Source organism: Mustela putorius, unplaced genomic scaffold (genome assembly GCF_011764305.1).
Source record: "Mustela putorius furo isolate JIRA1106 unplaced genomic scaffold, ASM1176430v1.1 tig00000596_pilon_pilon_pilon, whole genome shotgun sequence".
NCBI lineage: Eukaryota > Metazoa > Chordata > Mammalia > Carnivora > Mustelidae > Mustela > Mustela putorius.
Genome location: NW_025421428.1, coordinates 16,385,072 through 16,410,336, shown reverse-complemented (window position 1 = coordinate 16,410,336; position 25,265 = coordinate 16,385,072). Strand labels below are relative to the sequence as shown.

General features: G+C 57.5%; 1 protein-coding gene across 4 annotated transcripts in view; it reads left to right on the top strand.

The window, feature by feature from the left end:
• Positions 1 to 25,265, top strand: part of PNPLA7 (patatin like phospholipase domain containing 7) — a 57,520-nt gene that overhangs the window by 9,045 nt on the left and 23,210 nt on the right. For 3 of the 4 annotated variants that reach the window (XR_006607486.1, XM_045082811.1, XM_045082813.1), the window contains exons 10-22: positions 3,151 to 3,279; positions 3,706 to 3,786; positions 4,545 to 4,671; positions 5,339 to 5,482; positions 7,623 to 7,730; positions 9,866 to 9,966; positions 10,081 to 10,227; positions 15,387 to 15,464; positions 16,979 to 17,184; positions 18,461 to 18,592; positions 19,346 to 19,469; positions 19,971 to 20,084; positions 24,465 to 24,534. Coding sequence is in view for 3 of the 4 variants with exons in the window: in XM_045082811.1 (XP_044938746.1) it covers positions 3,151 to 3,279; positions 3,706 to 3,786; positions 4,545 to 4,671; positions 5,339 to 5,482; positions 7,623 to 7,730; positions 9,866 to 9,966; positions 10,081 to 10,227; positions 15,387 to 15,464; positions 16,979 to 17,184; positions 18,461 to 18,592; positions 19,346 to 19,469; positions 19,971 to 20,084; positions 24,465 to 24,534 (1,561 nt within the window). In the remaining variant the exon portion in view is untranslated. The remainder of the gene's footprint in view (positions 1 to 3,150; positions 3,280 to 3,705; positions 3,787 to 4,544; positions 4,672 to 5,338; positions 5,483 to 7,622; positions 7,731 to 9,865; positions 9,967 to 10,080; positions 10,228 to 15,386; positions 15,465 to 16,978; positions 17,185 to 18,460; positions 18,593 to 19,345; positions 19,470 to 19,970; positions 20,085 to 24,464; positions 24,535 to 25,265) is intronic. The other variant, XM_045082812.1, reaches the window with a different exon arrangement.

Sequence of the window (25,265 nt, the reverse complement as noted above, 5' to 3'; positions counted from 1 at the left end):
CATCTCAGACATATGCAGAAGTAGACAGAATAGTAAAATCAGTTATGTGTGCGTCATTAGCTGCAGAAAGCCTCAGCTCAGCAACCTGTCCCTGTCTCACTGACTAGGATTGAGTCAAATCTCTATACAGTGAAACAAATCTTAAGCGTGCACCGCCCGAGCTCTGATAGTGCACACGCCTGCGTAGCTCAAAAGGTGTATTTGATTTTCTCCTTACCTTCCAGGCTCTACTTCCTGCTTTCACTTTTAGCTGTTCACCAAGGCAACGTGTACCTCGGTTTCCCCCAGACATTGCACAGAGGGGTCTCCAGAGTGGTTTAACCGGCCTTGGCAAGGATGCGTCCCTGTGGGGCCGGGAGTTTCGCTATTTGGGGGACACTCACGATGGGTGGGGCCCAGGGTGGGCCTCCTGTGGTGTCCCTGGGTGCTTGTGTACAAGGGGGTGACAGACTCGAGCCTTGTGGGTGTTTGTGGTGCTCCCCCATCCCTGCCGGGCTGGCACAGACATGCTTTGAGCTTTGCCAGGGCCTGGGGTGGGGTGATGCTAGGACTCGAGCATCTCCCTTTGCCCCCAGGACCTGGTGTGTCTTCGTAAGACGCTTGGCCAGCACTGAGAGAGACACCGCTTCCTCTGAGCGGGGCTGAGCTGCCTCGAAAGGCCAGTGCCTTTGCCTAAGGCGCTGTGCTGGGGACTCCCAGGTGTGCAGGCGGGGCACGTGCGGCTCTGCGGGACTCTGGCTGGTGTGTGTCAGAATCTGTGAGGTTACTGCGGGTCTGAGATGCCCGGGAGGTGTAGACGGATTGTCTGTCTCCATGGAGACCAGTAGGGCGTCATGCAGCTCTGTGGCCTCCCTCTGCCCTGGTGAGGGTTCAGCAAAATGTAGCTTTGGTGGAGGCTCTTCTTGGTGCTTCTTGTCTCACTGTGATTTCAGACGTGGGCAGGAGACACGTGCTGTGACCAGGTCCCCCGACCTGCTGCGTCCGTGCCCTCCTCCTGCGGTGGGAGCCCACCTCCCTTCGGTGGGGCAGGGTGAGGAAACGGCTGATGTTTGAGAGAAAATAATCCTGTGTTGTGATTAACTGATCATCTGGAGGGGCATGATTCTTGCCTAATCAAGTATTTGTGTTTGTCACTTAAAAAAATTAATTCTATCCAAGTAACAGATTCTTTTCTTTTTTAAAAGATTTTATTTATTTATTGGACAGACAGAGATCACAAGTAGGCAGAGAGGCAGGCAGAGAGAGAGGAGGAAGCAGGCTCCCTGCTGAGCAGAGAGCCCGACGCGGGGCTCGATCCCAGGGCCCTGAGATCGTGACCTGAGCCGAAGGCAGAGGCTTTAACCCATTGAGCCACCCAGGTGCCCCAACAGACAGATTCTAAAAACAGTTTCGGTGTTTTATGAGTCATTTGTCCATCCTGCTGCCCCTGCCCAGAAAAGCCGGTTCCACGTCTTCTAGGGCGTCTGGGGCAGTGGGGGAGATGTGGCCCTCCTGGACAATCAGCGTTGCCTGTCAGGACGAGGTAGATCAGGCTCAGTGGGGGCATAAGGTGACCTGGGTTGCTGGAAATGTCCTATACCTTCATTTGAGTGCTGGATCTATGGACTAATGATCAAAAGAAAAGTAGTGCGAGAGCTCCTTGGAAGCTGTCTGTGAGCCCATGTGCTCAGCGTTTGTCCTCCAGGGTTCACTGCAGGAAGGCTGGCAGGGGACCCACAGGTCACCATCGGCAGGTTTTCTCCTCTAAAGCCAAGTCTCAGACAGGAATCTGCCGATGTCTCGCCCTGAGGAAGTGGCTTGGAGTCGGGGCAGGAGTGTGGGGTCGCCCCGCACAGGCAGACACCGTCGTCCTGCCCAGGTGTGAGATGTGCCCTGCCCTTGGCTCTGCTGAAGCTCTAGGTGCTCTGACCTGTCTGCTTCACCTTCTGAAGGACCCCCGCGGCCCGCTGCAGGGTGGGGAGGTGGCTCGGGCCTTCCCATGAGGGTGGGTTTCACCATCTTGGCTCTCTACCCCCAAAGGGAACGGTTCAACTTTCATCTGACAGTTGTGTCACATGCTTTCCCCTAGCTTCCAAACTGTGGCTGACATGTCTCCTGCTCTCGGCTTTTGTCTTGACTCTTGGAGGTGTCTTTCTTTCTTTCTTTCTTTCTTTTTTTTAAAGATTTTATTTATTTATTTGGCAGACAGAGATCACAAGTAGGCAGAGACAGGCAGAGAGAGAGGGAAGCAGGCTCCCCGCTGAGCAGAGAGCCCGATGCGGGACTTGATCCCAGGACTCTGAGATCATGACCTGAGCCGAAGGCAGAGGCTTTAACCCATTGAGCCACCCAGGTGCCCCACACTTTTCTTTTTATAAAGGATGTGAAATGAGCAAAAAAGGGAAGAAATATAACAGAGTCGCAGAGCTCACTTAGAGTGTTTTGAGAACCACATGCCCAGGTTCCCGACGCACAGAGCTTGGTCAGGAGGTCAGGACTACCACAGCTCCCCGCCGTGGGCAGACTTCCCAGTGTGGCCAGCCCCGTCCTGAGACTGCCAGGCCTCACCCTGTGAACACAGACGTCGCTAGCTGGGCAAGAGGCTCCCCCAAGGAACCGGAGCCAAGACTGGCCACGTTCCTCACCATTCAGCCCTGGCAGTGCAGCCGTGGTGTGTGCGTGGGCCTCAGAAACCCATCCGTGGCTGGGCGTGGCGCAGCGTGGTGCAGCCCCTCTGGAAACCGCGTGGTAGTTTCCTGAAAGTTAAAGATGCGTTTACTGGGCGGCCCAGAAGCCGTATGTGAACATTTATGACGGCTATCTGGATAACTGCCCCAAACTGGAAGCAAGCCAGACGCCCTTTAGAGCAGCATGGCAGGCCTCAAGCTGGCGTCTCAGGGAAGGGAGCCAGCCCTCTGTGATGCCATTTATGTGACGTTTTGACAAAGGCAAACCGTCAGGACAGATGGACGCTGGTGGCTGCCGGGAAGCATCAGGGAGGGCTCGGGTGGGGTCCTGGCTGGAGAAGCAGGCTCCGCGTGCTCCTGCTGGGCGGGCGGCGGCGAGGTGCAGTGGGGCCGTGGCAGGTGCTTCCGTGCGCAGCCCGTGCTGGGGTCTCGTCCCTTCTGGGGACGGGGGTGCTGGGGCGGCCTGACCTTGGTGTCCTTGCAGGGCCATACCGCTCCGTACAAAACCGTGTCCGCCCGCGCTGCTGTCCCTTCCACCGTCCTCCGGCTCCCAGCGGTGGCTTTTCAAGGCGTGTTTGAGAAGTACCCCGAGACTCTGGTGAGGGTGGTGCAGGTGGGTCCCGTGCAGGAGCCCCTCTGGCCCCGGCGCCGGGTGCCAAGCGCCTCCCGCGGCTGCAGCATCTGGTTCCAGGGCCGCACACCCGGGAGGGTACGTCCGCTGCCGGTGCAGGAAGGACTGCCGTGGTTTTTGAAGGATTTGTAACATATGTTTTATAGTCCAAGTTAATACTCATGACCTCAGAGAGGTCTTCAGAGCTCCCACTTGCCCCCCAAAGAGTTGTTTTTTTGTTACTGAATGTCATTTTGAAGTAATCTTAGATTTATTGACAACCTGCACAGGCAGTGCAGTGTCCCTGCGCGCCGACGGCTGCCGTTCTGCGTGCGCACGGGGCACTGTCAGGCCCGGGGGGCTTCAGGTTGCACTGGGGCTGGGGCCTGCGGGAGGCCTGGGCCCAGCACAGCTGGCTGTCCCTCACAGATCATCATGGTGCGGCTACAGAGGGTCACCTTTCTGGCTCTGCACAACTACCTGGGCCTGACCACAGAGCTCTTCAACCCAGTGAGTGTGGCCTCACGGCGTCGCCGTGGTGCCAGGACCCTGGGCCTGGGGAGGGGCTTGGTGGGGCTGTGTTTACTCCTCTGCCTTGAAGCCGGGGCTGGTGGGTGAGTCGGCAGCTCGATTCTCGCGGGGCCGTGCGCTGAGAACTGGTCCCACCTGAGAGATTTGGCGGATGGGGCCCCTCCAATGCCCGTTCTGGGAGAGCCTATAGTTTGGCCCGAGTGTGGCTCCTTCAGTCACCTGGAGCCCTAAGGTCTCCTGGCTCTTTCCTGTTGTCCACCGGGCACACGCTGCCCGCCTGCCCGTGGAGGCAGTCCCCTCCTGTCCCTCAGGGTCCCTCCTGCTGGCACTTGGGGCGGAGCTGCTGTGAGCAGTCAATCTAGATGAAACCCTCGTGGGCCCTGCTTCGAGGGGACCTGGATGCTGATCACTCAGTCCTGGGGTCGGCCCTGCACATGGGGTTCTCCTGGTTCTGATGGGTTTTAGGGTTTATTGTCTTCCTTCACTGGTATTTTAAGGCAGATCCTTTTGTTTTTTGCATTACCTTTCTTTTTAATGAGCGTTAAGGTTTCTGACAATGCTGACCACTATTTAAATTTGATAGAGTGGCCAGGAGAAAGCCCGCTGGGCTCCTGTTGCTTCACGCACACGGCTGGTCTCTATGCTGGTCGCCACCCCTCTTGTTCTCCCAAGTGTGGCTGCTGAGAGCACTAGCCCAGGTGCGACCCTGGAGCACCGGCTGCTCTCCCACATCCCAGGAGAGCCAGGCCATCCCCCTGGTGTCTGTGGCCAGTGTGGCTGCCGGGAAGGCCAAGAGGCAGCCGTGCTGCGGCCCTGAGGATCGTCTGGAGAGGCCCCTGTGGCCCCAGGAGACCTGCGACCCAGGTACAGTCCCCAGACTGGCCTCCAGCCTGAGTCTGGGTGTCCTTCCCACCCAGCCACCCCTCCCGTCTCCCCTGTCTCTGTGGGAGGACTTGGCCCCAGGGAAAAGCTGTGAGGAGCAGATTCCAAGCCTCCCGTTGCTCTGAGCTTTTGAGAAGGTCCCAGATCTGGGGAAAGAAACTGTCCATTGAGGCTTCTTGGCTATGAGTCACCTTCAGGGTGTAACCCACAGCCAGACTGTAACCCACAGCCACGCTAACGAGTGTGGCATAGCTCACCTGAGTGTTTACAGACTCACGGACCAAAGCTGCGGTGCGCAGCTCAGAGCCGTCCCAGAAGGTGGTTTTCAGGCTCGTTCACCTGAGGAGCCAGTGGAGCACCGATGTGTGCCAGGCTCAGGCCAAGTTTGCCGAGACAGTCCTCTCAGCTAGGACGGCCACTGGGAAGGGGACCCGCAAGTCCTCGGCCTGGTGGAGGAGGCTGGCCGAGAGGGGCAAGTCAGTTCAGGAAGACCTAGGAGAGGCAGAGCAGGGCCTGCGTCCAAGGCCGGCTCCGGCCCACCATGCCTCAGGCAGGAGGGTGCTGACGCTGAGGCCTCGGGGCCTTGAGACGTGAGCTTTGTGTGCCACCGTGAGAACAGAGGCCTTCCTTCCTACCCATCCCCTCCCAGCGGATCGAGGGGGCAGCCGTGCAGCGGGCTCGGGGCCGCCGCTGAAGAGGAGCCGGTCCTTCCCGCTGCCTTCCGTCCACGAAGAGAGCCTGGATGAGCTTGGCGAGGCCCGGGCGGGAGACCAGATGCCTTTTGTCCCACCAGGTAAGGCACTGGACACCCTGAGCTTGGAGCATTTATGGGTGGGCAAGCTCTGAGGCCCAGAGGACCCTGTGCCCACACTCTGGCTCAGTTAGGTGCGGTGGCACGTGTCTCGCTGCCCCGAGCACCCTGTGGGCTCCTCTCTACACTGTCTGGTTTTACCCTTGCCTCGTGTCTGTGTCCCAGGGGCCTGCATCCCTGAGGTCGCGCCAGGCCACTGCGGGAGCGCCTCCCCCAGGGCCATCCTTTCTCCCCTGTGCTGGGCTGTGCCCACCAGCACACTGCTGTGTGGCATCCTCCACTGAAATGGGTCTCCTAGGCCCTCTGGCCCTTCAGCTGCCACCAGGACCTGCTTTCATTAAAGCCAAGTTCTCAGGGCGCCTGGTGGGCTCTGTCGGTGAAGCATCTGTCTTCAGCCCGTGTCATGATCCCGGAGTCCTGGGGTCTGGCTCTGCATCGGGCTCTCTGCTCCACAGGGAGCCTGCTTCTCCCTCTTCCATCTCCCCTGCTTGTGCGTTCCCTCCACCTCTCTGTCTTTTTTTGTCAAATAAGTAAATAAAATCTTTAAAAAATGAAGCCAAGCTCTCCAGGGGCTGTCTGTGTGGGCTCCTCCCCGCTCTGCCTCTGCTGCGCTATCTCGGAGGCTCTCTGCCCCTCTCTGGGCCCCTTGCCCACGGGGACCTGGTCATGGGCTCCGTGTGCTGCAGCCTGGACACTTTCCTGGGGCGATCCACGGTGCTGCCAGGGATTCTCACGCTCACCAACCCCGTCTGCACAAACTAGCTCGCTCCTTCTCACCTTCTACTTCTGCTCTTACATTGGAGAGTCTGTCTTGTTTTCGTGTGTTCTCTGAGTCGTTGGCAGTTTCATCATCTGGTGTGTTTGAGACCCGTTTGGGTTCCCTCTTCAAGAACTGTCTGTTCAGGGGTGCGCTGCTGGCTGGGTTGGTAGAGTGTGTGATGCTTGATCTCAGGGTTGAGCTCGAGCCCCACGTTGGGTGTGGAGACTACTTAAAAAAAACAAAAAAACTGTCTGCTCATATTCTCTGCCTGTTTTCTGCAGGGTTTCCTGACTCTGTTTCGTTGGTCTGTGTTAATTCCTCATGTGCTCTGGATAGGGCTCTCTGTCACTTGTAATTGTTGAGACGCCGGTTTCTGGCTCCTGGAACAGGAGCCACGATGCCGCTGTACTGTGAACCGGCCACGGCACACGCTGTGCTCGGCGTCCGGCGTCTGCGTCCCTGCTCTTGCCTCTCTCGCTGGGGCGCGGTCCTCCGCTGCGAGCTGCGTGTTCGCCTTCCGCACGGACGGCTCTTTCCTCTGCCCTTTCTGCTTGTTCGAAGTCAGAGATTCGACTTTCCTTACGTTGTGTGGTGATAACGTACACGGCACCACTCATGAAACAATCTTTTGTTTCCTGTGGTCTTTTTTGGTGCCATCTTTCTTTGGTGTCAAGTTTTTGAATATACATTTGTTTTGGGGGTTTTTTTGAAGATTTTTTTTTTAATTTGACAGAGATACAGTGAGAGGAGACACAGGCGGGGGAGTGGAAGAGGAAGAAGCAGGCTTCCCGCTCAGCTGGGAGCCTGAGGCAGGGCTCGATCCCAGGACCCTGGGATCATGATCTGAGCCAGGCAGACGCTTAACGACTGAGCCACCTGGGCGCCCCTAGTAATAGGTTTTTGGAGATATATTTCAAATACCATCGAGTTCACTTTCTTTTTTTTTTAAGATTTTTATTTATTTATTTATTTGACTGAGAGAAATCCCAAGTAGACGGAGAGGCAGGCAGAGAGAGAGGGGGAAGCAGGCTCCCTGCTGAGCAGAGAGCCCGATGTGGGGCTCGATCCCAGGACCCTGAGATCATGACCTGAGCCGAAGGCAGAGGCTTAACCCACTGAGCCACCCAGGCGCACCGAGTTCACTTTTTTAAAGTGTACCATTCATTAGTATATTCGCAAAATTGCCTCGATCCGCACTATATAATCCCAGAACATTTTGTCAGCCAGCAGAGACGTCCCATCAGCTCTGCCCTGGCCCCAGGCAGCCACGGGTCTGCTTTCTGTCTCTGCGACTCACCTGCTCTTGGATCTACTCTTGAGGCCTCTTGTGTTCTCCTGGGATGTTCGCCTGCTTCTGCCCAGGCACCAGGTTGTTTTCAGTTCTCATGGACCGTTTCCGCCTGCGTAACACGAGCACAGGAGGCGGAGATCGTCAACGGGACGTCGCCGTGGCTCACACACAGCTCACCGGTGAGGCCAATGCCCAGATGCAGAAAGCCGCAGCGCCGGCCCCCAGCGGCCGAGATGTCAGGCTCGCCGCCTGTCCGGCCGAGCTCCCTGCTCTCCGGAGTCCCAGCAGCGCGAGCTGGGCCGGGTTTCGCGGCTCCCGCGCAGCTGGTGTCTCGTGTGCATCTGAGTCCTGCGCAGCAACGCGCACCTGTTCTCAGCGGAGGGTCATGGTGTCTGGTGGACACGAACACACCGCGTTCGTGTCCGTTGAGCACATGTCCCTGCTCCCGTGGGAAGGGCTGGTCAAAGAGTGCTTGCCCTCGGCTCAGGAGACGTCGCGCGCGGTCTTCTGGGCACCGTTCGGGTGTGTGCTTCCCCGCCCTCCTAAGGCTGTGTCGTCCTGGAGGGGCCCCAGCACGTGTGGCGGTCAGCACTTGGGTCTGGGCAATCCAGGCCTCCGTCCCACTCAGGTGCTCTTGGCCTTCTGTGCCAGTGCCGCTGGGGAGGCCCCCGCCCGCCCGCTGGCTTCTTCTGTCCTCACCCCAGCTCCTCAGGCCCAGGGGGCCCCACGGTGGCCGCTGCCTGCCCTCCTGACGAGTCCTGAGCCCTAGGACTTGTCACTTCCATTGGGATTGGCTGCGCGGTCTTTCGTGTGCCCTCCTCTGGGATCGTCACCACTCCGAACGGGTTGACGGTTCTTTAGGCCTCTGTGCGAGTCCGTTTGGGGATGTGTGGAAGATATTTTCTGCTCTCACTTTCCACATGCGTAAGAGTGTGTTCTCATGAATAGAAGTTTGTGAAATTAATGGAGTCCACTTTATGCAATTTTTTTCTTCTGTAATTAATGCATCAGGAAATCTGCCTGTAAGATTTAACATTTTACCATTCATATTTATCTCCCTAGGATGGGCTCTTTGGTCTAAAGTGCGTACAGGACATGATACACTTTTTTCCGTATGGCTATTCAGCTGACCTACCACATTTTAAAAAATGTGTTTAGCAAATTTTTCAAATAAAAAAACTTCAGGGACAGATAACTGAGAGTGAAAGCAGCCCCCGTCCTAAAATCTGGCTCGGGATCACGCAGTTCCCAAACATGCAGGCACAGTCGCCTTCCCGCGGGACCTGCAGGTGCTGCCCTGTGTGAGACCGGAGTCTGCAGAGAGCGGCGGGACTCGGCGTCTTACGTGCTGTCTGCACCGCACGCGCCGTGCACAGACTGACCACGGGCAGCACCATGTAGAGCTGTGTGACCCTTACTGTGCGCATGGGTTAGTCACAGGGACCATGGTACAGTTTTATTTTTAACAATATTTTTTTTTTTTGAAGATTCACTTATTTACGAGAGAGCACAGTGGGGGGCATAGGGAGGCACAAGGGAGGGGGGATTTCAGGCTGACCCTTTGCTGAGCACAGAGCCTGACACGGGGCTTGATCTCCTGACCCTGAGATCGCAGCTGGGGCCGAAATCAAGAATTGGACATTTAACCGACTCTGCCACCCAGGCGCCCCAGCTGGGTTTATTTTTTTAATTTTTTAAAAAATATTTTATTCACTTATTTGACAGAGAGAGATCACAAGTAGGCAGAGAGGCAGGCAGAGAGAGAGGAGGAAGCAGGCTCCCCGCTGAGCAGAGAGCCCGATGTGGGACTCGATCCCAGGACCCCGGGATCATGACCTGAGCCGAAGGCAGAGGCCTAACCCACTGAGCCGCCCAGCTGCCCCAAAACAATCATATGTTAATAAGATCCGTAAGGTGAATACGTTGCCACGTACTATAATGATACTACAGCAAATACTGGGAATGCACAGTGTCTCGGGATTAAGAGTTGCTTGTGGGGGTGCCCAGCTGGCTCAGCCAGTGGAGTGTGGGTCTCTTGATCTCAGGTTTGTGAGTTAGAGCCCTACGTTAGGTCTAGAGATTACTTAAAATCTTTAAAAAATTTTTTTAATTAAAAAAAACAAAACTTGGTTGTGGGTCACAGGAGAGCATGTGAGCCAGCACGGTGGCTGCGGTCCTGGGACCCGAGTCTCCCCTCCCAGGGTCGGTGCCGCTCCGCCCGCGGGGGAGAGCTCAGCCAGCCCTCAGCCAGTGGGCGTGGACCCACATGTCCGGCGGGTCAGCACCCTGTCCTGAGTCTTCCCTCTGTTTGCAGGGAACATAGCAGGGGCTACCTCCGACCTGAGGATGGCATGTGACCGGGCCAGGGTCCTCCTCCAGGCGGAGGAATGCCCTGGGAGCGCCATGGCCAGCAAGGTAGGTGGGGACCCTCTCTCCTCTATCAGGCTGTGCTCTGCCTTGGCGTAGTGCTCCCTGCGGGGACCTTTCGCTGCCGTGTCCCTCTGACCACGCTGCCCGTGCTCTTTCCAGTCCAAGAGGAACGTGACTGTTGCAGACGCTCCCTCTGCAGTCTTCCACTACTCAGAGACCAACTCCGACGAGACTGTCTGCAGCAGGAAGACAGACGCCATCTTCAGAGCCGCCAAGAAGGACCTGCTCACCCTGATGAAGCTGGACGTAAGTGGCCGCCCTCCCGCCTTCTCCGGCTGCGGTGAGCGGGGAGACGCGCACAGTCTCTGGAGGGGCCGGGGCCGACTCCCGCAAACTCTTCTTATAAGAACCCACTGCTTTTGGGCCTTGTGTCCCGGGTCGGGGCCCCCACAGGCCCTGCCTGAGGCGGGGCTCCCTCTGGGACGGCTCAGGATGGTGACCTGCTGCTGCTGGCTTTGCACACCTTCTCCCTGGCACCGTCTTCTCAGCACCCCTGGCCCTCCCCCACGTGCTTGCAGGGGCAGGAGCGGGCCGAGCACCCTGTGCGCTCTGCACACTTCGGGCACGCCCAGGATGCCCTGTAAGTCGCGCCAGGAGTGACCATCTCCTGACTGGGTCCTCGCCACGCTCCCGTTTCCTCTTTATCATTTTCTCCCCTCACATCTTAAGGAGTCGCGAATGCCTTGTACAGAAGGATGTGGTGCCCATGGAGCCACCATGCCAGGGACCAAACTGTTAGCCGCTCCCCAAAACCAGCTGGGTGCCCTCTGTGGCCCGGCCCCTCCTCTCCAGGATTCACTGCCCAGAGCCCGCGTGGGGACTCATCCCGTGTGGCCCCTGGGCCTGCTGTTCCTGGCTTGGTGGCCCGTCTGTGACTGCCCCCATGGTTGCTGGTCCTGGAGGCTCTGCCAGCACAGGACTCAGTGTCCGTCCCTTTCCACGCTGTGGAGGGACATGAGTGGACATGACATGTCTGTGTCCTGGAAGTTGTGCGTCCCCCCGCCCAGATGAGGGGCTCCCGTAGCCTTGCACGCATGACAGTGTCCAGGTGTTCAGCCTTTTCCGTTTCAGGTAAAACGGGCACAATGTTGAGTGCAGCTTTTTGGTTTTTTTTTTAAGATTGTATTTATTTATTTGACAGAAAGAGACACAGTGGGAAGGAACACGATCAGGGGGAGAGGGAGAAGGAGAAGCAGGGTTCCTGCAGAGCAGGGAGCCCGATGCGGGGCTCGATCCCAAGATCCCGGGATCACCACCTGAGCTGAAGGCAGATACTTAACGACTGGGCCACCCAGGCGCCCCAGCTTTTGGTTTGAATGACGTTTTCTTGATCCTAGTAGGGCTGGGCATCTTCCACACGTCTCCTTTGCCTGCTTCTTGGGAGGCGGCGGTTTGGGACTTCTGCCCATTCTCTGTGTCCCTCTTTGACTGTAAGCATTTCTTTACATTTTCTAAAGAAGAGTCTGTTTTGCAAATGATCTGCTCTATCATTTGCTTTTTTTGCTTTCTGAATGGTGCCTGGACAGAAGTTCTTAATTATAACTGTGAACTTACCAGGCTTTTCCTTTATGCTTCGTGCTTTTTGTGCCTTGCTTAAGAAATTGTTTCTTACTTCAACTTCATGAAGATGTTTTCTGTATTGTTGTTTAAACATTGTCTTGCTTTACCTTTCTGAGATTTAATGAGACAGAGCTAACTTTTGTGCAGGAAGGAGGGATTCTGATTATATAAGTAGATATACATAGAGATTTTTTAAGAAATAGTCTGTTTTTTTTAATGCTATTTATTTATTTGACAGAGATCACAAGTAGGCAGAGAGGCAGGCAGAGAGAGAGAGGAGGAAGCAGGCTCCCTGCGGAGCAGAGAGCCCGATGCGGGACTCGATCCCAGGACCCCGAGATCATGACCCGAGCCGAAGGCAGAGGCTTAACAACTGAGCCACCCAGGCGCCCCTGTATTTCCTTTTCTTGCCTATTGCATTGTCAAGGACTTCCAGCACAATGTTGGAAAGGAATGGTGAGGTGACATCCTTGCCTTGTACCTGATCTTAGCTGGAAAATATCCAGTTTCTCATCATTAAGATGAGGTGATGTGAACTGTAGGTTTTTGTGGGTAGTCTTTATCAAGCTGAGAAAGTCCCCCTCTATTCCTGGTTTACTGAGAGTTTTTGTGGTGATTGGGGGTTGGGTTTTGTCGCGTGCTTGTCTGCATCTGTTGATGGGACCATGCGATTTATCTGTGTTGGTCTGTTGATGGAATGAATTACATCAGTTGATTTTCAAATGTTGGACCAGCCTTGCCTACCTTGGACAGACCCCACTTGGTTGTTGTGTGTTAATTCTTTGTATATGTTGTTGGGTTTGACCGGCTGATGCCGTTTTGGGAATTTTCACACCTGTGTTCCTGGAGGTGCTGGTCTGTTGTTCTCTAGTAATGTTTTCCTCTGGTTTTTGTGTTAGAGAAATTCCGGCCTCATTGAATGAGCTAAGAAGAATTCCATTTTCTGAAAGAGATTGTAGAGAATTTTTTTTTTAAGATTTTATTTATTTATTAGAAAGGGAGAAAGAGGGGCGCCTGGGTGGCTCAGTGGGTTAAGCGGCTGCCTTCGGCTCAGGTCATGATCCCAGCGTCCTGGGATCGAGTCCCGCATCGGGCTCCTTGCTCCGCAGGGAGCCTGCTTCTCCCTCTGACTCTGCCTTCCACTCTGTCTGCCTGTACTCGCTCTCTCTGACCAAAAAAAAAGAAAGAAAGGGAGAAAGAGGGAGCATGAGCAGGGGGCGGAGGGAGAAGCAGGCTCCCGGCAGAGCAGGGATCCCAACGTGGAGCTCGATTCCAGGGTCGTGACCTGAGCGGAGGCGGAGGTGTCCCTGACCAAGCCCCCACGTACCCCTATAAAGAACTGTTAGAATCTCTTCCTTATATCTTTGGTAGAATCTACCAGGGAACCAGCCCGTCTGGGCTTGGTGCTTTCTGTTTTGGAAGGTTATTGATTGCTGATTGGATTTCCTAATAGATAGAGGCTTATTCAGGTGGTGTCTTGTGTGAATGTCGGTGGATTGTGTCTTTCAAGGAATGGGCACATTTCGTCTCAGTCACCACGTTGTTGAACGTAGAGTTGCTCATAGTGTTCTTTTGTTATCCTTTTACGTAGTTTGGCTTCTGTAGTGATGACCCGTCTTTCATTTCTGGGATGAATAATTTACTTTTTTTTCCGTTTTTCTTAGTCTGGCTACGGGCTTGTCAGTTTTACTGATGAGGGCTCTGCGCTCAGCAGGGAGTCTGCTTCTCTCCTTCTGCCGACAACCCCCCAAAATAAGTAAATAAACATCTTTTTTTAAAAAGTGTTTCTGGGATCAAGCCCCACATCGGGCTCCCCGCTTGGCGGGAAACCTGATTCTCCCTCTACCAATCCCACTGCTTCTGGTCCCTCTCTCAGTGTGTGTGTGTGTGTGTGTGTGTGTCTGTGTCAAATAAATAAATAAATAAAAATCTTTAAAAAAAAAAAAAAAGAAAGAAAGGTTTGGGGCGCCTGGGTGGCTCAGTGGATTAAAGCCTCTGCTTTCAGCTTGGGTCATGGTCTCAGGGTCCTGGGATCGAGTCCCGCATCGGGCTCTCTGCTCCGCGGGGAGCCTGCTTCCTCCTCTCTCTCTGCCTGCCTCTCTGCCTACTTGTGATCTCTGTCTGTCAAATAAATAAATTAAATATTTTTTTAAAAAATAAGTGTGTTGTTCGGGCGCCTGGGGGGCTCAGTGGGTTGAGCTTGGGATTGTGAATTCAAGCGCCACATTGGGTGTTGTTGAATTTCCAAGTATTTTCAGATCTCCCATTTATCTTTCTGTTAAGACTTCTAGGGTCATCGCTCTGTGCTTTGAGAACAGACGCTGTGTGATTAGCATTTTCTTGAATTTCCGGAGATGGGGTTTATGGCGGAAGGTAGGGGGTTCACGTGAGAAGTTCACGTGAGTGTTCACGTGAGAAGGCTGCGTTCTGCCTCTTTGTGTGAAGTGATCATAGATGGGACTTCTGCCCGGGTGTTGGATGGTTCTGTTGAGGCCAGCTGTGTCCTCACTGGCTTTCTGCTGCCAGGTCTGTGTGTTTCCGACAGAGTAGACGGAAGTCTCCAGCTGTTGTCGCAAATCCGTCTGTTTGTCCTGCCGTTGTCGGTCTGTCTCCCGCAGGCTCGTGCTCTGTTGTCAGGTGCGCACACATTACATTGGGTTGTCGTGTGTCTGAGAACTGACGCTTCCTCACTGTGTGATGCCTGCCCTCCCTGCTAACCTTCCTTCTCTGGAATCGGCTTCACCCGAGGCGCATAGAACTGCTTCTGCTTTCTCTGACCAGCACTACCCGTCTTTCTCTGTTCATCTACTTTGGTCTGCGTGTGTCTTTACATTTAAGTTGGGTTTCTTGGAGACAACTTCTAGTTCTGGCTAGTCTGACAACCTTTGTCTTTTAATTGGTGTGTTCAGACCATTGATTTTTTTTAAGATTTTATTTATTTATTTATTTGTCAGATAGAGAGAGAGAGATCACAAGTAGGCAGAGAGGCAGGCAGAGGCAGAGAGAGAAGCAGGCTCCAACATGTGGCTCCTGCTTGGCCTCTGAGGGTACAGCAGCCTCGGGGGCCTGCTGTCTAGGCTTCTGGGAAGCATAGGATGGGCCGGCCGGCCACCGCACACCCGCACCGCCTCTGCTCATGCTTCCCAGGGGCTCTGGGCTTGAAGAGGGGCAGTGGGGGAAGGAGGCGTCTTCCTCACTTGGGCCGTCCGCGCACCCTGACTCCACACCCCAGCATTTCATCACTGCCAGCTGGCCTTGCAACAACCCTCTGCACCTTTGAACAGATTCATGGTCTTGAATTGTTGCTTTTAACAACACTGGTTATATTAAGTTTATCATTGATAAAGAAAGAGAAGGCACTGCAGCCAACAGAACTTGGGTCCCAGGGCGGTCAGGCACAGGGAGCGGGGCACACTGTGACCCCTCCGTCCATCTGTCTGCAGTGAGGCCTGCGCGTCCGGGCTACACTGCCTCACCCTGACCTCCCCTTCCCTGGTTAGCGAAGGCCTTGTGGACCCCAGAAGCCTAGGCTCTGCTGAAACCATTTACCCCAAGGGCAGGCCCGTGGAGCAGAGAGTGCTGGTGGATTCAGGGTGGTTCCTTTCCCTCCCCTGCTGGAGGCCCAAGGGCATTTTCTCCGCTTCCTGCGGAGCCCGCCGGAGCTCCTGGAGGTTCAGCCTGTGAGGCCCTGGGGCCCCATGATGGGGTGTCCTACGCCAAGGGCACCCGTTTGCCGTGGGCGGCTGTGCAGGGTGCGGCCTGGCAGTGTTCCTCGGCACGGTCCGTCCGTGCTCCTCGTGGAGGCCAGGGCCGCCTCCCTGTGTTGACCCCTGCGTTGTTTGTAGGACCCCTCACTCTTGGATGACCGGGTGTCGCTGCTCCACGTTCCGGGGGGCACGGTGGTGTCGAGGCAGGGAGACCAGGTGAGCCCAGGGCCGCGGTCGGAGGGAGCGGTCCCCAGGGCTGCCCGGCGTCGGTCGTGCGATGCAGGGCCCGTGGCCCCTGGCCCTGGGGCGCTCCTTATCCCAGACTGTGGGGGTGTCTGCGAACATGGTGCCAGTCACCCTGCCCGTCCTCGCGGGGGAGGGTGCGTGTCCGCGCTCACAGATGCCTGTGTCCGCACGTTTGTACGAGAGTCACCACCGATCTCACAGTCTGGTGCAGGAGAGACGCTTTTGTTTTCCCAATTCTCAAATCCAAATACAGGTGAAAAACAAATTTTTTTTTTTTTAGTGAAATGAACCTGATTTCTGGTTCTGAAAGCCACACTCTGCTGGGCAAGCAAAACCTCCACAGCTCCTGCCTCGTCTCCCCCGCTGCTGGCATGGTCAGGGCGTCTCTCTCTGCAGGAGTTGTGCTTTCTCTGGCCCCTGCACTCCTGGTGGACAGTGTTTTGTCTGGTTTGCTTTTAGAGCAGCTTTGATGAGACGGCGGGTCTTTCTTGTTGGATGAGCAGGCCGAGCCTGGGCCCTCCACCACTGTCCCAAGGGGTCGAGGTGACGGCAGCCAGCAATGCAGACCCAGGGGTGGACGTGGGGACAGACGTGCCCTGGCAGCAGGCGCCTATAAGCCCTGGATGGGGAAGGCTTGGAGGTCCAGCCTGGGAGCAGGGTGGTGTGAGGCCCCCAAGGGGATGCTCTGCGGGTGTCCAAGGGCATCAGTGTCCCCGCTTCTCTCTCTACCCCTTATTCCCTCTGGTCTGCGCCATGACCAGGAGAGGCTCTTCCTCTCCCCAGAGGAAGCACACTGCTGGCTGACTCTCTTGTGCCCAGTCAGTCAGGGCCAAGGGTCAGGAGAGCCCTCGCCTGTTCACAGACCTCAGTCCTCACTACTGCCTTCTATGGCACCCAGTGCCCGGGGACCCCTCAGAGGCAGTTTGGGGGACACGGGGTGTGGAGCCTGCCCATCTGCCCCTGGCCTCCCAGACCTGAGGGCCAAGCCTTGCTCTCAGGCCTCCCAGAGCCCTGCACTGGCCCTTTCCTGCTCAGACCAGAGAGGAGTGGTCTGACCAGAATAGGGGTGAGCAGGTCTGGAGATAGGCAGGTAATGGACACAGTGAGGTTGGCCTCGGAGCAGTCTCACGGGCACGCCTGGCAGACGTGTAGTGTGTGGGGTCAGGGAGACTCAGCAGGGCCGCGTGGGGAGAGAAGGCAGCACATGTGGAGGCCTCTGGACGGCGTCTCCCGGGCAGCAGGGCCGTGTGGCTGCGCAGGCCAGCTGGTGTGTGGGAGGGGTGTGCGTCTGCGGCCAGGCTCTCTGCCACCAGAGAACTGACCCCCTGTGATTGATCATCAAACGGTGAAACCATGGACCCTGCTGACACTTCTTCTGGGAGAGCCCAGCCCAGGAACAGTGACGTGAGACAGCACAGGCACAGGAGAAGTGCAGCCCACAGCCAGCCCCCGTGGCCTCCAGCCCACACCCCTTGTTTGGTCAGGACGTGAACATCCTATTTGTGGTGTCGGGGCTGCTGCACGTGTACCAGCGGAAGATTGACAGCGAAGAGGACACCTGCCTGTTCGTCGTGCGCCCCGGGGAGATGGCGGGCCAGCTGGCTGTGCTCACAGGGGAGCCCCTCACCTTCACCATCAAGGCCAACAGGGACTGCAGCTTCCTCTCCATCTCCAAGGCTCACTTCTATGAGTGAGTCCAGGCCAGCCTGGGTGGTTCCTGGGCAGGTGAGGCCGTGGCAGGGCCCACGTCAGGCACCTCTCGGGGTCCTGCCTCTGGCCCTTCTCACACTGGAGACAGGAGTCCCGGGGACAAGGGCAAGGCCTGTGGGGTGAGGTGGCAGGAAGGGCTTGTGGCACTACGGGGTTAGCCCCAGGACTGCAGCTCCTCTTCAGGAAGACACGGTCCATGGCATCCTTGAGCCTGGGAGCAGGCAGGGCCTCGTCAGCCTGCCCAGGCCCAGCGGTGTCCTCAGCCTGAGTCCCTGTGAGCGTGTCGGCGTGCACGTGCCGACAGCATGAGTCTCCTGCCATCGGCAGCTCCTGCCCTGTAGACATGGTCTGACAGGTGTCCTGGGCGATCTCGTCCAGTCCTGGGCCTCCCCCCGGATTTCGCTCCTGAGTGCAGGCTTGTGTGTTGGCTGTCCTGACGTCCGTCTGGGGTACCTCAGGGATTCCTCAGTCTGCTGTCCGCAGCTGAACCGTAGATCTGCAGCCCCCCCACCCCACCCCCACCCTCCGATTGCTCCTGTTCCACCTTCTGTCTGCTCTGGGACTTCTGCCTCTTAGCCCATTGCTCGGGCCGAGTCCTGGAGTAGCCCCAGTCCCACTGCGGCCCCTGAGCTGACCACAGCCCTGCTGCTGCTCTCCAGAAGCCTCCATACTCTGGGGCTGCCTGCTTCCACCCTTGCCCCCAGCAGCCTGTTGACGGACGGCAACAGGGAACCGGAGCCGTCGTGTTCCTGCTGGCCAGAGCCTGCCAGGGACCCCATTGTGCCCAGGAACCTCTCAGCGCCTTCCCCGACTCAAGGCCCCGCGTGGCGGCCGCCCCCCAACCTCTCGGCCTCCCCCTGTCTGGTGCCTCTCATCTCCTTTCCCCGCCCCCTCTGGACTTCACGGCCCACTGTGGGGGCAGGGACTTCACATCCCACTACTGGGCCAGGCCCCCACGTGAGGCCTGTGCTCAGAGCACATCTGGGGGGCAGATGGCAGTGGGCAGGGGCTCCGCGGCCTGTCCCAGGGCAGCTGTCCACGGGCCACGACGGAGCAGGCGGCTGAGTGGGCACTGCGCTCTGTCTAGCCCTGGGCCCGTGTCTGTCACTTGCGACGTGGCATTATGTTGCAAGTTTGGTGAACGGGGTATGGGTCCTGCCACCTCTTAAGTGCTGTGGCCTGGAGGGCAGGGGTGGCCCTGGCAGGAGTGGCTGCCGGCCGTGGTGGGGCGGGCGTGACTCTGGGCTCACCGGCAGAATCATGCGGAAGCAGCCCACCGTGGTCCTGGGCGTCGCGCACACTGTGGTGAAGCGGGTGTCATCCTTCGTGCGGCAGATGGACTTTGCGCTGGACTGGATGGAGGTGGAAGCCGGGCGCGCGGTGTACAGGTGCGGCCCGCGGGGTGGGGGGGGGCTGGCCCTCCGCACGTGCCCCCGGGGGAGGCGGTGCCGCTGATGGACTCCGCTGCGCCCCTGTGCTCCCCGCCCCGGGCGTGCGCACACTCGGACACGCACGCTGTCTCACGGGCATCTCCCCGCGTCATTCCTGCAAGTCCCTGCTGCCCTCGAGGTGGCCCAGCAGAGGTGACGCTAAATGGCGCTGCGGCAGGTGCCCGTGCGCTCGGTGTCCCTGCGATGCCGTCCGGGTGCCCGCAGCTCTGTGTCTCAGCCGGGGGCACAGATAGGGTTACAGCTGTTGACTTTTGTGATAACTGAAAATTCAAACTAAGGAGATTTTAAGTATTTCGTTGTTTATTTAAAAACCAATAAGCCATTTATGTATTAGCCTATGCGTTTTTATTTACTTTTTTTAAAGCCCTTTATTTTTTTTCAAAGATCTTATTTGAGAGAGCGCCTGCTCATTAGCGGCGGGGCGGGGGGGCCAGAGGGAGAAGCAGACTCCCTGCCGAGCAGAGAGCCCGACATGGGACTCGGTCCCAGGACCCAGAGTTCACGACCTGCGCCGAGGCAGACATTTAACTGAGCCCCCCAGGGGCGCCCAGCATATGTATATTTTAATGTGAAACAACTGTGTTTTCCCAAACAAAAAGAATACAGTGAGAAGATTGCATTCTTCCCCCCACCGGTGCTGGAGGGCTTCCTGGCCTTGCCCCTCCGGTCCAACAGCCTCTGCCTCCGCAGGCAGGGGGACAAGTCGGACTGCACCTACATCGTCCTCAGCGGCCGGCTGCGCTCCGTGACCCACAAGGACGACGGCAAAAAGCGCCTGGCGGGCGAGTACGGCCGCGGGGACCTCATCGGTGTGGTACGGCTGGGCTCCCTCCCGCCGTGCCCTGCGCTGTGGTGACTGCTGGCCCACTGCCCGGGTTGGGGGGGGCCCTGGAAGTGACCTGTGGAGGACTCTTGCCCCCCACCTGGGGCACCTCTCTTGGGGGCCTGATGTGCATGCTCTGACCCAGGCTGCAGCGCCAGGGCTGGGTCGGCCGCTTCACCCCGTCCAGGGAAACATGCCTCGAGGTGGTTCCTCTGAGACTTGCGTGTAGGATGAGGCCCCGGCCGGTCCCTTCTGGGTGCCGGACCCAGGTCCCGGCGCTGCCGGCAGCACGCTCCCTTGCCAGCTCTCACTGATGCTTCTCCAACCGCACTCGCCCCTTTTCCTCCCGTTCCCCCCATACACTGCATTCCAGAAGGGTCGCCGTGTGCTCTGCCTTCTGGTTGGGTTCAGAGTGCGGCCAGCCGGGCCTGCAGCGCTGGCGCGCGTCGGCGTCGGCGGTACAGCCGTGCCTCCCCAGCCTCTCTGCTGCAGGTGGAGACGCTCACCCACCAGGCCCGGGCGACCACGGTACATGCTGTTCGGGACTCGGAGCTGGCCAAGCTTCCAGCGGGAGCCCTGACCTCCATCAAGCGCAGGTACCCACAGGTGAGCACTCCTGTTGCCAGCCGCCTTCAGGGACCAGGATTTTCAGGCACAGGGCTGCGTCCTGCTCAGCACCAGGGGAGGTACGGATTGGAGTGACCTGGCACAGGCACATTTTAAAGGAAATGTCATGTGGACCAGCGCGTGGGGGTAAGGGCCTTGGGACGGGTGACTTGGGCACTGCCAGGAGGCAGGAGGGGGACGCGGGGATCCAGCGAGTGAGGCCGGCCTGGCCCATCCCACAAGTCGAGCGATGTCCCGAGTGGTGTTTAGAACCAGCGAGGAGTCCCAGCAAGCACCGGAGCGAGCCCGGGGAATGTGCGGTTTCCGCAGCACGGGCCTTTCTCTGTGCTGCCTCACGGAAGGTGAACTCGGGATTCAGAGATGGGAGATGGAGCCTGGGCCAGCGGCCAGCGGCCAGCCGCACAATGAGGGGAGCCTGTGCTGCTCCCGGGGCAGTTAGTGTGGCTGGCTTTCCGGTGCTGGCCTCCCTGCTCCGAAGTGGTAGGTGTGCGACTGGGGACAGGGGAGAGCCTCTGAGCTCAGGGGTTGGAGAAGATTGGCCGCAGCGAGACGGCCCGTCCTTCCCCCTCGGCACCACGTGGGCCTGTCCGGCGCACCTGTCTGCTCTAGAACACAAGGAACATACCCCAGTTCATTTTATGAAGTTAATTTTCATTTGAAACTTGATAAAAATACGGAAAAGCATTTGTGGCATAGCTACAAATACTCTATGTTTGAGTAAATCAACAATAAAAAATGCTATTTAATAAGGGTGCATTCAAGGAATGTTAGCCCAGTGTCAGAAAATTATTAAAACGTAATCAATTATGGGAAAAAGTAAAAGGAAGACCCTTAGGATTATATCAGGGTTTTTGCAGAATTCAGCCACAAGTAGTAAACACTCAGAGTAGAAGTGAAAAAAGCTTCGGACTAGAACAGACGATTTATTCTGGAACTCCTGAGTCCAGGATGGACAGGCCTCTCCTCCCCTAGCAGAAAAGGTTGAAAAATGAAACGGCTGGTGTCCACTTGGAAAAGGGGTACTCGTGACATTTGCAGAGAACATGGGTCTTGTTGGCGGAAACCTCCAAGGGAACGGATCAGGAGAGTTTACGAGACAGCAATAGAGCTGAGACCCCTGTGTGCCCGCGGGGCCTCCCGGCCAGAGTGGCAGGGCTCCTAAGGGCACAGCCAGTCGGGAAACCACACTTCGCAAGCAGGGCTTGGATGGAGGCCCTGCAGCATCCCTGTGGGTCTTCCCAGTGGGAAACCAGGGGCGGGATGTCATTTTGTGAGCCGTTTAGAGCCTTCCCTGGGGACATATCCCCGGGGGCCCCTTGCACTCCAGGAGTCTCGCCCGTGGGCTGCCCAGGCTCCTGGGCACGCAGAGCTGGCCTGGGGAGAGGGACCCCCTTGGAGGACCGCCGTAGTTCCGGTGCCAGCTGGACGGTTTGAAGTCCTTTCCTGTCCTCTTCCATCTGGATGTTTGTGCCCCAGATATGGGCCCTGGGGGCCCCTTGGAGTCCTTCTGATGTGTCCTGTGCGTTTCTGGCCTGGAGCCCCTGGTCCCTTCGGTGGAGCTAGGCCCGTCTGGGGCCCAGCACAGGGGTCTCCCTTCCCACGCCAGCCCCTCCTGAGCCGCTCGGCAGTGTGAGCAGCCCCTCCGCCAGGACCACCCTCCCCTGTCCCCCAGTGTTAGCCACCAGGCTGCCACCGCCCCTTACACCCCGTCACTTCCAGCTCCCCAGGACTCTGTACCTGCCAGACACGGCGTGGGGACGGCGCTCTTGGCCTCGGAGCACCCAGCCCGGCCCCAGACTCACTGTCCCGAGAGCCACCGGGGAGAGCCACTCCTGTGCTCCTTCCCTTGGGAGGCAGCGCTCCTGCCCGGCTGTGGCGTGAGGGGTGACCTGGGTTCAAATGGGAGGGCTTGGATCTAAGCCCCGGGAGACCCCCGAGAACAGCAGGACGGTTGTGAAGGTGGCTGGGGCCAGTCTGTGGGCTGGAGCCCCCCAGGAGCTGCGGGGTCCCTGGGAGCCAGGCTAAGCCCGGCCACGGCCTCTCCTGCAGGGCCGTTCCCTGGTGAATCCACAGAGGGATGCTCTTCTCCTGCCCATGGCCCCGGGATGCGTAGACTTCTCCATGGGCGGCTCCCAGGGGCCCAGGGCCTGTCCTGATACTGGTCTGTCACACGCAGGCTGCTGCGGGGCCCACGGCCTCTCCAAGCAGCCGGCCCCGTGGGCCCTCTCACAAAGGCGCAGGCACTGACCTTGCCCCAACCCCAGGCTTGCTCTGTGCCCTAGAGCAGAGGGGGCCCTGCCAGGGTGCTGTGGCCAGCCAGTGTCCCCCCCCCGACCACTGCCCGCTCTATCTGTTCTGGGGATTCATGTCAGTGAGGTAGCACAGATCACAGTATTCTCTGGTGGCTTCTGTTGCTTGCCGTGGTCTCTGAGGCCTGCGTCTCATGGGTGTGGTCTCTCTCTCTTTTTTTTTTTTTTTAAAGATTTTATGTATTTATTTGACAGACAGAGATCACAAGTAGGCAGAGGCAGGTAGAGAGAGAGAGGAGAAGCAGGCTCCCCGCTGAGCAGAGAGCCCGATGCGGGACTCGATCCCAGGACCCTGAGATCATGACCCGAGCCGAAGGCAGCGGCTCAACCCACTGAGCCACCCAAGCGCCCCGTGGGTGTGCTCTCTTTACCGCAGAGTGAAACCCTTGCTCACCTGTCGTCCGGACAGGCGTGCGCGCTGTTCCCAGCGTGAGGCTGCCACGGAAAGGCTGCTCTGCGTGGTCTGTGGCCGCTTTCCGTCTCCTCAGGGCTGCCTGAGGGTGGCGTGGCAGGGGCAGAGGGGAGACAGACGCTGAACTTTTTCAGAAACTGCCGATCATCCCCCAGGGGCTGGTGCCGAGTGACGTCCCAGCCCAGTGCGGCCCCAGTCACTGGGCAGCTGTCGTGCGCTCGGACCCCCTTGACATGAGCTGCTGTCGCGGCAGGACGTGCTCATGGGGGGTTGGCCTTCTGACGACTGGAAGTATTGAGCACCTTCTTGTGTGCTCATGGGCTTATTTTGAACCTTTTCACTTGATGTAGAATTTTTAAAAATACATTTAATCGTTAAATTATCTCTAATTAGGATCATTATAAATCTGTAATTTTGAGAACTGTATCCCGAGTATGTTTTTGAAGGCTCTGATCCTAGAGATGCAGACTCACATGCTGACGGATTGAGTGCTGTGTTTCGGATCGGCCTGAAATTGTTTCAGATGTGAGCAAACGGAGCTTTCCGGGGTGTGTGTGAAGCAGGTGACTGCAGCCCGGTGACGGGGGTGTGGCCACAGACTCTTCCCTCACCTGTTGTGCACTAAAATTTTCCCTAATAATGTGAGGTTTTCTTATTAGCTCCAGTGAACAGTCTGATGCTAGATTAGTTATAAAAAAATAAAAAAACAACCAGACTCCTTTTTAGCTTCTGTTTTGGCCACTCCGCAAACTGCTTTTGGTCTCACATCCTAAAATGAGGACAGTCTCACTTGCCTCCTCCACGGGTGCTTTCACTCCGGCGTCCTGGGGATCAGAGAGGCTCTCCGAGTCAGTCTGCAGGTGCCGCTGGGTACTGGAGCCCAAGGCCTCAGCCTGCTCCCTGCAGTCAGCCCCAGAGCTCCGGGCTGTGGGCCGTCCAGAAGCCAGCCTGACGCTGGGGTCTGGGGGCCGAGTGCAGGAGAAGCAGCCTCCGAATCACCCCATCTGTGCCGCCAGTGTGCTCTCTGACACAATCTAGGTTTTACTGAAGCTGACAGCAGCTTCTCTTCAAAGCGGTGATGCCGAGGGAGGCTGCCCAGACAATACATCCTCTGTCACCTGTAAGCCTGACCAATCAGAAAATCTAACTCGCTTTGTTTTTATGCAAAAGTATTGAAGTAAACTACAGATATCTTGGCGTTCCAACCTTAAATACTTTGTGACTCTAAATTCAGTATTAATGTGGCTGTGTACTACTTCCTAGATAGGATGTAACACCAGCCTGCATCCTGCCCAGGCCAGGCCCCTTCAGGAGCGCCTGGAAGCCCTTCCTGGCTTGCCTGTAGGGTGGTCGGGGCCGCCCCTGGTGCTTCCCTGCCCTGAAAGTAAAAGGAGACCCTGGCCTGGGCGCCAGGTCACAGGACGTGTGCCCCTCACACCTGCTGGACTCCAGTGGGCTCTCTGTGGTGCAGACCCTCATCCCACAGAGTGGGGCCCACTGCCCAGTGACCAGTCTGCCAACCGCACCACTGCCCTCAGCCCCGAGGGGTTTGCAGACACGGTGGTTTTGAAAACGGGGATCCAAGGTGCTTCTCTTCTCGGTTTCAACGTGCGGTCTCCTTTCCTTCTCTGCCCCCAGGTTGTGACTCGGCTGATTCACCTCTTGGGTGAGAAGATTCTGGGCAGCCTCCAGCAGGGAACTGCGACAGGTGTGTCCTTGGGAGCCCCACCCTCTGGCCCCGAGGCCACACCTGCCCCGTGGCTGCCAGAGGCGGACATGGGCAGTGCGGGAGGGAACCCTGGTCCCTGTTGGACGCGGACTGGAACCGAGCACTGGGGGTACTTGTGGGCGGCCGTGTCTGCCCCGTGCCGAACCAGTGACACGGTTCTCCAGGCTGGGACTTTGCCTGTCGGCGTATGTGTTCTCTTCTGGTTCTAACTCCGAGAGGGTGCTCTGTGCGATGCTCGCTGGCACCCGGTCCTGGTCCCGGTGGCGGGAACTACCTGCACCTGCCTTGGCCTGTGGTCCCCTCTGCTGGAGCCCCTCATCAGCGCACCTGCCTGGCTGCCCCAAGCCCTGCACTCCTCTGCTTCCCGTCCCGCTTTGTCTCAGCCTCTGACTCATCCTGCCGCTCCCTAGTCAGCTCCTGTGTAGTCTGTGCCCCATGCCGGCTCGGGCACTGTGGGAGGGCAGCCTTGTGTCTCCTGGCAGCGACCTGGACACAGGACTGTGCTTTGTGGAAGGACTGGGCTGGCCAGCGTGCCCAGTGTGACCACAAAGTGTGACGGTGACCGCGAGTCCACTACAGCTCGTCTCGATCGACTGTGTCTGCAAAGACCCATTTCCAAACGAGGTCACACTCTGAGGTCCGCGGTGTACATGAAGGCATGGCTCAACGTGTGCTGTGTCTTCATGTCACCTCTGACCACCTGCATGGTC